We start from the raw sequence: 14,045 nt of genomic DNA on the forward strand, positions 1-14,045 counted from the left end.
GTAAACAATCAGTGTGACAACACATGTTCCCTGTTCTTTATGAACAGTGAGCATTCAGTGCGTCAGAGCATGGAGCCTTCTATGAGGAACAAAGCCGATGTCTTACATGAATTCCAGGTGTCGTTTTTTGCCATGAGTCGCCTGGTTACATTTCCCTGGTCTGTAAGTATGGCAGCTCATGTTCTGACTCCATTAAAATATTTGTTTCTTGCTGCCTAGCTTATTACTGCACACACGTCTCCTTCAAGCTCCAAGACGTCTGGCAAACAGAATAACTGTTCTGGTACAGCACACATACCACCTTCCCAAATAGTTCTTTATTTCGATAAAATCTAATTTTTATTAATTAAATCGACTGACGCTTCGCCCCGTCCTCCACTGTGAATTTTGGTGGAGACGAACAAGTCTTAAAGGTAGAAAATACTTGAAAATAAGTTTGTTTGTTTTTTGGCACATTGAATGTATGCCAATCCAGGCGTGGACCCAGCAATTAAAAAATGTAAGTCATGTCCCACTAGTTGCATAGAGGTGTGCCAAAGTAACATTTTGGCCGATTTTTCGAATGGAATGTGGCGGTCAATTTTCTTGCTGCACCCCATATTACATGGTAGCAGCGGTGTATTCTACGTGATACGCAGGTATACGCGTATACCCACTAGAAAAGGTCCCGAATTTCCGTATAACCACCTAAAAATGCGCAGAGATAAGTATCACTATGTTTTTTAGACATAACGTTCACTTTCCCGTTCATAAAGTCGCCTTTTCTGTGTTACGAAGCGGGCTCTTTTTGACCATAGGGGCTTCCGTCAGGCGTGACGTTTCGGGGGACACTACAGATGGAGCTAACGTTAACGTTTCAGAAAGGGAGCCTCTGTGTGTGTGTGTGTGTGTGTGTGTGTGTGTGTGTGTGTGTGTGTGTGTGTGTGTGTGTGTGTGTGTGTGGACAAGGACTAATACCAATACTAATACCATGGATTGTCTTTGATGTGACAGGATCTTCAGTCTTCTACCCACTAGAATCAACTAGACTACACCACTGCATGGTAGTGATCAGAATCAGAAATCCTTTATTAAACTTCTTGGGAAATTTGGTTAGTTGTAGTTGCTCAAGAGAACAGTAAATTCTAAACATAAGTGAATTATAAGAAACTAGAAATTATAAGAAATTTAAAAATATGTGCATTGGAAATTTGTAAAATAAATAAATAAAATAAAATAAAATGCATATACCAAAAGGCTACCTATATACACCATATATAAATAGTGATATTGCACGGCTGAATTGTTGTGAAGTCCTACAGATATCAAGTCACAGTGAAATAGTTACAAAAATAGTTAAATGGCAATGGCAGTTAAATGGCAATGGCTCACCCAGTATAATAGAGACTAGAATGCATCAGATCAAATCAAAGAATGCTGCATCATTTCTAACCTACTCTGGCTGTATTTCCCTTTACAGTCACTTGAAAGAGAGCTTGAAAACGACAAATCATCAGAACTGATCTTAGATATCCTAAAACAGGCAAGTTTGTGCATTTTATGTTTCACAGACACCCAGTGCACATGCTTTTTAACAAAATAGTCCCTTGCTATAAGTAAAATCAGTAACAAAACTATTCCTTTTGACAGACATGTCTACACCCTCTGTGCCAGAAACATCCACCTTCAATCAAGTACAGGAGGCTGTTTGTCACAGAGCTGATCAGAAGGGTGTGTGTCTCTTCAGCAGAAATCCTCCTAAGTTATATCTGCGATTTGAACTTTTATAATACGTTTGTACTATAATACTTACATACTATAACCTGCTTCCATAAATTCAGCATTTCATATCCAGTTCTTTCTTCAGTTGATAAAGGGACAGTTCACCCCATTTTGAAAAATGTGATAATATTTAGACTGAATGCATTACCAGGAAGGCTTTCAGATCCGTTAACATCTTTCTACCAAGTTTCAAGACATCAAAACACAACAGTACTGCTGCTTTTAGGAAAACTAATGTGGATGACTTGATGACGGTGATGGAATACTGGTGTGAAGAAAATTTTAATTATTTGAAAGTTCATTTTCACATTGGAGGAGTGAATGGAAACCAATGGCTGGATAAAAGGTAGAAACAAATAATATTGGTAAAATACAACTGCTTGCTTCAGGGAAAGATTTGTAGAGACATGAAGTATATACATTTTGTAGATAATAGGCTAAACATGCAAAATCACAGGTATGGTCCTATAATCCACTCAAAGAAGTTTAACATCACTTTACAAGTGTCACTTAGAAGTTTAACATCACTTTACAAGTGTCACTTTCCCAAAACAAATGTAGATACAACCAGTAGTCGAGTTGAAAAAAAAATTCTGGGGGGGATGGTCAATTTTTTTCACTTGATGAAAAGGGAGGATGGCAGTTTTACAGGGTGCATGATTTTGACCGTTTTTATTTCAGGGGGGATGCCATCCCCCCTCATCCCCCCTCAACTCGAGTACTGGATACAACTACTGAGCACACAGAGACGATAGTTATACTCAAATGACTGCTTTAAAACTTTATTTTTCCTCTTAAGAATGTTAGCTGGGGGGAAGTTCACCTCAATGACAGGAGGCTAACAGTTAGCATCTGGAGCATCCAGACAGTATTTATTTATTCATTTATTTATACTTCTGGAAAATGGTCAACAGTTTTACACAATTTCAGGCTACAAAAATTATTCTTCACATAAAGTCAGTCTTTGTTTATTTAACAGTTTTGCTATTTTAATGATGGAAAAGGGGTTGTTGAGCCAGGCACAGGGTTCAGTGGTAGCTGGGAGGGAAGTCCACCCCAATGGCAGGGGGCTAACAGTTAGCATTTAGCGGTGTCCAGCCAGTATCCAGCACTCAGTAACAATGAGAGGTTACCATGTAGAAATACTGCAACATTTTTCAAAATAGGTGAACTATACCTTTTTGAAGTTGTGAATTTTCTTTTCTCCATAAAATATGGATATGTAGCACTTCCTCTTGAAAAAGCTTTGTTTGGAAAGGGTTAGATTTGCAGGAAAACAGTTGCGTAAAAGCTACAGGGTTGGGTCAGTTTGATTGTTGTGAGTGTGGTCCTCTGCTCTCTCCACAGCATGAGTCTGCAGAGCTGGAGCCGCTGGATGAGCTGTATGAGGCTCTGGGCCAAGTTGTGGGAGCCAAGGAGGGAACAAACTGCTACAAAACTTACTTACTGGTACCAGATATGCTGCCATCTCATATCTTGTCACTCAGTTAAAGGTTCGCCAAACAAAAAAGAGGGCTGATTGAAGTAAGACACCACTCAGACTCTGGCCTCTATTTTAACAAGAGATTAAGAGCATGGTGCAGGTGCATTTAGACATTTTCAAGTCCATTTTGCTATTTTAATGATGGGAAAAAGGGCTGTTGCACCAGGCACATGGTTCAAAATGGTTATATTTAGTCTCTTCAGTAATCATGGCTGTGTTTTGAGCATAAGATACAACAAACCAACCAGTGTGCCAACTGTCATTCCCTTTAAAAGCCAGAAGCACTTGCACCTTGATGGATTGCTATTACAATGGTGGATTTTCCAGGTAATAAGGAAGACTTCTCTGCAGAGGAAACTGATCTACTTGTGCATGAAGTGAAAGCACACAAGCAGATCATCTATGGCAACAGCAGGACTCCCTCAAAGCTGCGAGGTGAAGCAGGCATCTCTGTGTGTGGAGCAAGCAGAGCAGACATGCGCTGGCACCTGCCTATGTAGGCGCACATTACTATCTCGATAATGCACCATTACAATAACAGTGAAATTCTACGCCACTGACTTCAAACCTGCTTTTGGTGCTTGATCACTTTCAACCACCTCAAGATAGCAATGCACCAACAATGCACCTAACCACACTTCATTTTAAGACCAACATGCTCATGACTTTGCTATTTACACAACGTAGGCAGTGGACAGGAAAAAGACAACTGCACCGGCTGGAAACTATGAAAGACACTGTGAAGTCTGAGTTTTTTCCCATAGTTGATTTTGTGAGGAATATTTATTACTATTTTGAATGAATGTTGTTTTGAGAAGCAAAACTTTTTATTTTTGTGACCCCAGCAAACTAGCTGGAAGTACCTATTTCAATTCTTCCGGAGGCCAGAATTTGCCCTTAAGAAAAAAAATCCCTTTTCATGCACTACACTGCCAGGGAGGATTTCATACAATTTCATGTCCAAAAAAGCAAACTATCCCTTTAAGTAATGTAAGGCTACCAACTCTCCCACATTTAGCGTGAGATGAAGACAACTGACACAGATCTCACACTCTCATGGCACACATGCCTTTTCTTATGCTAACTTCAGCAGTTTTTTAATTTAATAATTTTTAATTTTCAATTTAATGTCTTTGAGAGAAATAAGAGCAATTGCTTCGATTTCAGCTTGCTCAGATTTCAAACGGTTACAATATTGTCATTGCATGTATGATGCCCTACATGATCCCCAAGAGAACCAAAAACATGACATCACTAGACAGCACACACTGTGGGTAATAAAACCCACAATATAATCTTAATGCTGTCTATGTGTATGTGTGTGTGGGGGGGTGTGGTTGTGTGTGTGTGTGTGTATCCTGTAGCCTTGTGGTGACGCTGTCAGCCTGTCAGAGAGTGTGGCCGTTATCTCGGAGGGAACGACAGGCCTGGTGACCTGGGAAGCTGGCCTCTATCTGGCAGAGTGGGCCATGGACAACCAGCAGGCCTTCACTGACAGGTAACTCCTCCGTGAAAACACACAGAAAAGATAACTGTGAGTTTGTCCACAACGGTTGCTTCTCTGTTGACTTGTAGCATAAAGTAAACTGATGTTTTGTGAGAATGCGTCCATAGAAACTGGCATGGGTCTTCGGTTCACAGTAAATCAGAGTATTTCTGGGAAGTTCCCTTTGCCAAGGCAATAGCTGTAGTGTTCAGCGATGTCACTGTTTTGACTTCCCTCTTCATTTTGTTGCTGTGAGCTGTGCACATTGTGACCACCCATGAACCCAGCCAGGTGCTTGATATGTCACAACGGAAGTGCCAAGTAATTGAATAGGTTCCTCAAAAATGGATGCCAGTTAAGTTCACCAGCAATTGTAGACCATTGCACTGCACCTTTGAATTTCTCAGCCAAAAACACACTATGACAGTGTATTTTTCATTCCCAATCTGGATGCAATTCCCAGACTGATCCATGTACAAGATGCCAACCACGCCGCCTGTAGTATTTCTATAATGTTTCTGTAGTTTATCTACTGCTACCGCCACCACAACAGCACAACAGTCTATTACCCTGGCTGTAGCAGTGAATACAGAAGTTTTCTTCTTATTCTGCACTGCCTTTCTAGGTGCATTGTGCTGATTACAGCATAGCGCTTCAGTGCAGTGTGCCGGTATTGCAGTCAAATTAGAAAATTCTACGCTAGTGCTCATTACTATGAGTGAAGTTTACTTAATAATACTTGGTAATGCATTGCTGTACAAGTTTTCCAAAACATTAAAGGAGCTGCCATAGCAATTTACACTCTTAAACCTGTTAGTATGTGAAGACACTTTACCTACAGATCAAATAAATTGCTTTGGAATACATTCAAATTGAATGCGTTTTTTTTTTTTTTTTTTTTTCTCTTTTAATAAGAAGTTTGGTTTGGTTTACTACAGTGTGTAGCCTTGCACATAATTCCAACAACAATAGCAATAATAAAGCTAAAAATACTATTACAAATAATAGAAGAAGAAAAGAAAACAAGAGATCTGTTATGGGATCAGTAGTCTGTATTAGCTGATACCCAAAGCCCAGGAATCAGAACTGTGTCATGACTGAAAAAAGTGGATCAATGTATGTCTAATTTTTCCAAATCAGCACATGTAATGGCAAATAATGTCCTATATTTGCTGACTCTTATTTTTAAATTGTGTGCTGGTTCCCCTCTCTTCTGTCCAGGGTGGTTCTTGAGCTGGGCAGCGGTGTGGGCTTGACCGGCATCACTGTCTGCCGCTCCTGCAGCCCATCCAGGTATGTGTTCAGTGACTGTCATCCCAGTGTACTGCAGAAACTCAGATACAACATCTGGCTAAACAAGCTGGCTGACCAAGACTGTCCCAGGGTTTGTGTGGAGCAGCTGGATTGGGACACAGTTACAGAGCAACAGCTGACAGAGATTGGGGCCAACACAGTCATCGCTGCAGGTAATAAATGGTCTTATGTGCCAAGTGTGCTCTTAACTGTCTGGTTCACTAGACCAGATATTCTCAAACAGTGTGCCATGTGGAATTATGTCCTAACAACAGGATACTCAAATTAATACTCTTAAGAAATTAAGAATTTTTAGTGTAATATAAAAATGCGAGGGGAAGAGATTCAGCAAGAATAATATATACCAAAATAGCGGCATAATATTCTAAATTCATTCTGCTAACAGGGCCCAGCTGTAACTGTTATCATGGTAATACCATATTGTTGTGGTGCACTTTGGAAAACTGGCTGACATTTGAAAGATTTGAAAAAACACTTTTAATAGTTTAACAAAAAATATACATAAAAATTGACTCCATGACCTTAAGTTGTTAACTGGACTGTAAAACCCACACATATAAACACATTTATTCCATCACTTTAATCTATCCAAATTTAGGAACATTACCTGACTGTTGAGTTTTTGGTTAAATATTGTTATTGTTACATGAATTAATTATACATTGACTGACCAATGAGTTTATAGTTTGAAGCTGTAAAGGGGATTGTTTCCATTTACTAAATAAAAGCTCTGGTTTTGGTACATACCATGTAGAATTTAGCCATGAAATTGTTAACCATGGAATGTGTATCATGAAAAAATGTGTGCCTTAAGGCTACAGAAGTGCCTTGTTGAGCAGCTGATGATTAAATAGCATGAACTATTTGATCCCCTGGTATAGATGTGGTTTATGACCCTGACATCATTGGATGTCTGGTGAAGCTGCTCTCCCGACTCCTGAGCTGTTCATCTCCTCCAGGCCCCCCTGACATCCTCATTTCCTCCACCCTGCGAAATCTCGGCACATACAATTCCTTTAAGCATCAGCTGGGTAAGGAAACGCTTTGTAGTAGAGTCAGAAAAATATTTTTCTGAAAATTATCAGGTTTTTACAATTCTCCATGAAGTTGGAAAACTGATGGCCGCATGTCTCAAAGCATGTTGCTACCTGATCTGAGCGTCCTGCCCAATCAGTAAGACGCATGTGCAGCTGTCAGCAGAGATGGGATGGAAGTGAGATGTCTCACTCATTAGTTACCTTCATTAACTCTGAGAAAAAGTGTTTAACTCAGAATGTCATTCATTCATTCATTTTTTAAATCTTCTGGATACAATCTAATGAAGTTTAGTGAAAGAAGAGTTGCAATGCTGCTGCAGCTTTGCTTTTTTTTTTTTTTTTTGAAGATGTCAAATGATATCCTGTTAAACTTGTATATTTTACAATACACAAAAAAATATTTTAATTATTTCTTGTGTATTGTATTTTTCCCAGAGTTGATGATGAAAGTAGCTATCTAGTGAACTATCTAGTGTCAGTAGCAAATCTGAAAAAACAAGGGATCATTTCCTACACTGAACAATAGCTATTTCCTTGTTGGTGAAGTCACTGTTAAAGTAAAAAGAAAATATCACAGTCCAAGCCCTGACAAGTAGAACTTTCCATTAGAACACTGTGTAAACTCTACAGTCCTTCCTATATTAGTTACACTTTATAAAGAAATCGCTCTGAACTGTTATAACTAAACAAATTTTAGAACTGTCTTCACTAATACTTCTGCTACAAAATGATGCTGTGGAATGTTGCACATTGTTTCACAGAGCACTGACCAACTATGTTTGTTTGAACAGAGAGCGCAGGGATCAGCCACAAGGTGATCACAGAACCAGTACGCCATGTGTTCCCTTACAACAGAGGCTCTGCCATAGAACTGATTAAATTGCACTTCTGATGCTGCTGTAGAACAATAAAGATTTTATTTACAAATGTACATTGTCAAAGTCCCATTCATACAAAAGTGATGTGAAGTAATTAATAGGTTTGTACAGGTAGAGTGGTACCAATGATTTTTATATATACATCATCTCTGTATTACTGATGCACTCCATTTTCTTCACATCTGAAGGATTTTGAACCATTTCATTTCTGGATAATTTGAGGATATTTGCAATTTTAAGTGCACATTTTCACTTCAAGTTTACATTTTGACATACTTCACCCATGTGTCATGATATTTGTATGACGAACTCATCATGTGCTGCCTTCAATCCCTGACAAATAAAGCTTTACTCACAAGCCTTCATGGTAAACTTGCATTCCAAAACTTGCATTCCATCTCTGATCCAATAGGAAATAAGACTGCATACAATGGAGAGCGGACACCGTTACTTTAGCTTCTCAAACTGAACTTTATTGGAGAGCATGGACCCTTTCTTCCACTGGATCAGAGATGGCCAGCATATTTTAGAATTTGACTGTGCGATGAAGGCTTGCAGGGTAAAACCTTCTCCATCAGCTACTCAAGGCAGCACATAGTGAGTAACTGATACAGATATCATGCAGTATGGGTGAAGTATCCCTTTAACAATTCACCACATAGGTGTTTTGACAGATGTAAAATCACAAAAAGCTGAGAAAGTTAAATCTGCTCAGAATCATAAACATTAAAAGTAATGCTGCATAATATACTGCAATGCTGATGTGGCCTGAGCGAAATGTCCAATACCTCTCAAATGCAGCACAGCCTTTTCCCTCTTGTCCCCTCGGGGTGGAACAATAAATCATTAATGCAAATATATCATGAAACTTCCTCCCCACTTGTGCTATATCAATATTTTAAAAATAAATTTCCAATTAAGTGTTTTCTTCAGTTAGGTAGTCAGGTGTCACAGCTGGTTATCTTTAAACATATCGCAGAGTCACCTGTATCGTGATACATTCATTACCGTGCCTAAAATATCTTGATAGTATGGTATCGTAACCTGGTGATACCCAACCTATGTCCACATGAAAATCCACTATACTACCTGATTTCAGTAGCGTGACCATGACGTTTCTCAGGTGTCAGGAGGGAGACATGACTTTCTTCCTACATAATGATGACTGTTTGTCAAGCTCATCTCAATCTGTCACTATGTCATGTGTTTGCTATTAGAATCTGCTAACCTAATGCTGAATTATACTGAACAGACTGGGCTATTTTGACCCTCTCTTTCTAGTCGCACTACTCTCGTGACATTAGCTGTCCTGTTGCACAGTAGCAGCCTTGACATTTTGCGTCATCATTCAATCTGTTCCATCTTCTCATGGCGGTGTTCAGGGTCCCCAAAGTCGTCCACAAGCTGGTCCAGCATCATCTTGATGTTTCAGTGACTGTCCACTAAAGTCAGACTGACTGACACACTGGAAAAAGCTCACTGTCTATGTCGAAGAAGTGAGCAGGGGCAGGACGTTCTGGTCCCAGTTGTCATCCCAGCACAGCCCCCTGTTGGCCTGGAGGTTCCTCCTGAACATGGCCAGTCTGCTGTCTGCATTGGGAAACTCTGACAGCAGCACCTGAAATTTCATGGAATGTTGAAAGCAAGCCTGAACAGTGAAGAGAGAACATGCCAGAGGCTACAAGAAGTTATGGCGCTTTTCCACTAGCACCTTCTCAGCTCTACTTGGCTCGACTCTACTCTCGAGTCGTCATAGCAAGGCGGCGCACCGTCCAGCTCCCTCTGGATTCTTTGGTCCGCTACCAAGCACAGAAAAGTCTCCACCTCTTCATTTAACCACGGTACCGGTTTGCTTGCCATTTTCCAACTTTGCCAACTTCAACGATGATCAATGTGTGCAGTCGTCGTCGTCATCGTCTGCCGCTTATCCGGGGCCGGGTCGTGGGGGCAGCAGTCTAAGCAGAGACGCCCAGACTTCCCTCTCCCCAGACACTTCCGCCAGCTCCTCCAACACAAGGAACACAAGGAACGTTCCTTGTGTTCCTTGTGTTGCGTTCGTAATTTCGGCCACATGTATCTACAATCTTGTCCTTTTGGTCATTACCCAAAGCTCATGACCATAGGTGAGGGTAGGAACGTAGATCGACTGGTAAATCGAGAGCTTCGCCTTTCGGCTCAGCTCCTTCTTCACCATGACGGATCAGTACACTGACCGCATCACTGCGGAGGCTGCACCAATCTGCCTGTCGATCTCACGCTCCATCCTTCCCTCACTCGTGAACAAGACCCTGAGATACTTAAACTCCTCCACTTGAGGCAGGACTTCTCCACCAACCCGGAGAGGGCATGCCACCCTTTTCTGGTCGAGAACCATGGCCTCGGACTTGGAGGTGCTTCTCATCCCAGCCGCTTCACACTCGGCTGCGAACCGCCCCAGTGCCTGCTGAAGGTCCCGTTTCAAGAGAGCCAACAGGACAACATCATCCGCGAAAAGCAGTGATGAAATCCTGTGACTCCCAAACAGGACTCCCTCTGGGCCCTGGCTGCGCCTAGAAATTCTGTCCATAAAGATTATGAACAGAACTGGTGATGAAGGGCAGCCCTGCCGGAGTCCAACATGCACGGGGAACAGGTCCGACTTATTGCTGGCAATGTGAACCAAGCTCCTGCTCCGGTTGTACAGGGACTGAACAGCCCTTAGCCCTTAGCCCTTAGCGCAGTCTCTGTTGCCTTTTTTTTTTTTTTTTTAAATCACGGGTTTGGTTTTTGTGAAGGAGTCCCTCTCATATGTTGTCGCTCCCTGTCCAGTCAGTGGCCATACCTAATAGCAATGATAATAATGGAAAACCTTACAAACCGAGTAGAGTCGAGCCGAGTAGGTGCTAGTGGAAAAGCGCATTTACATTAGATAGCTTATTTCTATATTTTAGACATAAGCGCAGAAAATTCTTTTTACTGCAACTGTTAACTTAAATTCACACCATTCTAGCCTTTTTTCTGGTCTGCCACACCATGCTGTTCCATGCAACCAGAGGCCTCTCTCTGTTGGAATACAATACCATGCCTCAGGCTCTTCTCTCTACTTTTGGGAGATCCCTTATAAAGGAGATGATGATTATACGGTGACAACCCAACAATGAGGGCAAAGAGTGAGGAAAGACCGATGATGAGTTACAGCCAACCAGTCTAATGTGTACGAATGCACAAAAGTGCTTTGCATTGGCACAAAAATAGAGCCCTGAAACATTTTTTGGCATGAAAGTGATATTTTAAAATAATTGTACTAGTGATTTCGCATGGGTAGAACTATATCTAAAAAATGTACTTCACATTTGTGCTAATTTGTTTTTCTAAAGCAGTCATATTTTAGCACTCTATCATTTTTCCTTTTTTTATCCAGCCATTGGTTTCCATTCTTTCCACTACAATATGAAAATGAACTTTCAGAGACTTCAGCTTCTTCACACCAGTATTCCATCACCATAATAAAGTTGTCCACATTAGTTTTCCCCTAAAAGCAGCAGCACTGTTGTACTTTGATGACTTGAAACTGGCCGGTGAGGCAAGGTGCCACCACCAGAAAACAGTCCCCAGGAAAACTTTTGCTTTACACAGCCAGTTATCAGTTCTGTAGTTTATGAACTGTGATGACTTTCTGAGCCACAGAAGCAGAACATCATAAGGTGGGTGTTTCAACCAAAAATTCAAATATGAAATTCAGAGGATTTTCAACATGTTATGAAATCTTTAGTACCCTGCGCATTATTTGAAAAATGATTTGCTGCGATGTAAAATGCTAGCTGTCCATCAGGAGCGGTAAGGGGTTCAGTATCTAGCTCAAGGACACTTCGACACACTCTGGAGGAGCTGGGCATCGAACTGGGAACCCTCCGGTTACCGGACGGCCGCGCTAACTCCTGAGCCACGCCGCCCCACAAATGGGCAAACATTCAAAATCACTGGTATGGTCCTGTAAAGATATCTTGAATATTACTCCAAAACACTGACAGTAGCTTCAGTACTGTAAGCAGAGAATGTGTATGCATATAGGTTGCAGAAGCACTGATCAAGAATCACCACATTTGTAGACAATCCTCTCACCCTGAGCTGCTCAGCCAGCTCCTGAGGGTCTTTGAAGATCAGCCCATTCTCCTCATGCTTCACCAGCTCATGTAAGCTTGGAAAACAAAAAGATGCTAGTTAGAGTGGATACACACAGTCAAGCAGTGCATTTGTCTAGATGGGTGCTGAAAGCCACATCCTGGTTGTGGTTGGTGCTCACCAGCTGAAGTGGACAGCGCAGACGGGCAGGCAACAGCCAAACATATCCACCACCTTCATGGGCAGATCCAGACCACTGGAGGACTTGTGGAGACAAACACCGAGGTCTGCTGAGCCTGGGATACACACGCACACACACAGACACACATCTTTATCTATATATCTATATATCTATATATCTATATATATCTATATCTATATAGATAGACAGATGGGTATATATTTTCATACACACACACACACACACACTTACACAAACCAGAATTTCCCTGGTTGGGATCAATAAAGTATATCTATCTATCTATCTATTATCTAAATCGATATATAGACACACATATTCACAGATGGATAAATATTATACTGACCTACATTCACTCTCTATAGCAAGGGTGAAGAACTGCATAAAGCCCTCAAAAAAATGCCCAAAAATATATCACCTGGACCCGACAGATTGCTGGCCAAATACTACTGGGACATTTTATCACCATTATTTCATAAAGTAACTACAGAAATCAAAACTAACTCCTCCATACCCACACACATGAATACTTCTGTCATGACACTTTTACTAAAACCCAATAAAGACCCAAACCACCCATCCAGCTACCGCCCGCTCTCAATCAATAGACTTAAAAATTATCACGAAAACACTCACAACCAGTCACCCCCATCCTAATCCACCCTGACCAGACAGGTTTAATCAAAAATAGGCATTCATCACATAACATCCGTAGACTTTTTAATCAATATATCAAGACAAAAACAAAACAGACCCATAATTGTATCCCTAGATGCTGAAAAAGCATTCAGCAAAGTTTTATTTAGCACCCTGCACAAATTTAGTTTTGGAGAGTCGTTCCTCCATTAAGTAAAAACACTGCACTTCACCTACGGCCACAATAATCACAAATGGGGTCACTTCAGCACACTTCACACTCCAGGGAACCAGACAAGGATCCCACTCTTTCCATCCCTGTTTGTCATATTCAGGGCCGCCCCTCCCTACACGCAGAACACGCAGCTGCGTAGGGCCTCACGATCCATGGGGGGCCTCATTTTGCCCGCGGGCATGGCGCACATGTCGCCCGCAGAACGCGCGCGATGCCTGTGAGGCTAGAGCACCAAGTCAGCCCAAACCAGGAGGAGAGAAAAAAAGACCTGTAATCTGACACTCCACCGCACGTGTCGCTGCAATGATTGACAGCAATCTGCATCTGACCAATCAGCGGTCAGATGCACCGACACTGCTGCAGGTGAGGATAGAGATGGCTTTTAAGAGGCATTTTGAATCTGGAGCAACTAAGAGGGAAAAAAATCAAAACAAGAGGAGGAGTGGGTATGTTGTTGAAATAAATGTAAAACTTTGTGGCACTGCATGAACACCTTAGCTGCTCCTCATGATGAGATAGAAGAGAGACGACTATAAGTCTGTCTAAAATGTGGCCTGGAGATGACATTTTCCAGCAGCCCTCTTACCATTTCTTGAATGTCTTGTTAATGCATTTGTCTGCATGCATTCACCTCTGTGAAAAAGGAGTGGTACATTGACCAGTTGGTGGTCGTATATTAGCTTAAGTTCATAGCCTATCAATTTATGCATCAATAAAGAAGATCAATTTAAGGCTATATGAACTGAATTTATTTAATCTGTAACACACATGCTTGTTTAGTTCACTGACCTGCTTTCAGATATTTGTCAGGTTGAAGTTTTTTTTTTTTTTTTTTTAAGGAAAACATCTTTTGTTAAAATTATTTTTTTAATTGATGACTATTTGTGACTCAGATTTATTTAATTATTCTAGTTT

General features: G+C 41.1%; 2 protein-coding genes across 3 annotated transcripts in view; one reads left to right on the forward strand and one right to left on the reverse strand.

The window, feature by feature from the left end:
- eef2kmt (eukaryotic elongation factor 2 lysine methyltransferase) lies at nt 1–8,012 on the forward strand. Its single transcript, XM_030057064.1, has 9 exons — nt 1–162; nt 1,460–1,522; nt 1,630–1,710; nt 3,109–3,210; nt 4,609–4,742; nt 5,952–6,023; nt 6,114–6,196; nt 6,926–7,075; nt 7,873–8,012. The coding sequence occupies exons 1-9, from the start codon at nt 40–42 to the stop codon at nt 7,971–7,973; spliced, it is 909 nt and encodes a 302-aa protein (XP_029912924.1). The 5' UTR covers nt 1–39; the 3' UTR covers nt 7,974–8,012.
- The window catches only part of alg1 (ALG1 chitobiosyldiphosphodolichol beta-mannosyltransferase), a 23,177-nt gene continuing 17,113 nt past the window's right edge, over nt 7,982–14,045 (reverse strand). For both annotated transcript variants that reach the window (XM_030057063.1, XM_030057062.1), the window contains exons 11-13: nt 12,242–12,356; nt 12,061–12,136; nt 7,982–9,577 (exon numbers count right to left, since the gene is read on the reverse strand). In XM_030057063.1, coding sequence (XP_029912923.1) covers nt 9,443–9,577; nt 12,061–12,136; nt 12,242–12,356 — 326 coding nt within the window. In that variant the 3' untranslated portion in view covers nt 7,982–9,442. The remainder of the gene's footprint in view (nt 9,578–12,060; nt 12,137–12,241; nt 12,357–14,045) is intronic.

This window comes from Myripristis murdjan, chromosome 8 (genome assembly GCF_902150065.1).
Source record: "Myripristis murdjan chromosome 8, fMyrMur1.1, whole genome shotgun sequence".
In the NCBI taxonomy this organism is placed as follows: Eukaryota; Metazoa; Chordata; class Actinopteri; order Holocentriformes; family Holocentridae; genus Myripristis; species Myripristis murdjan.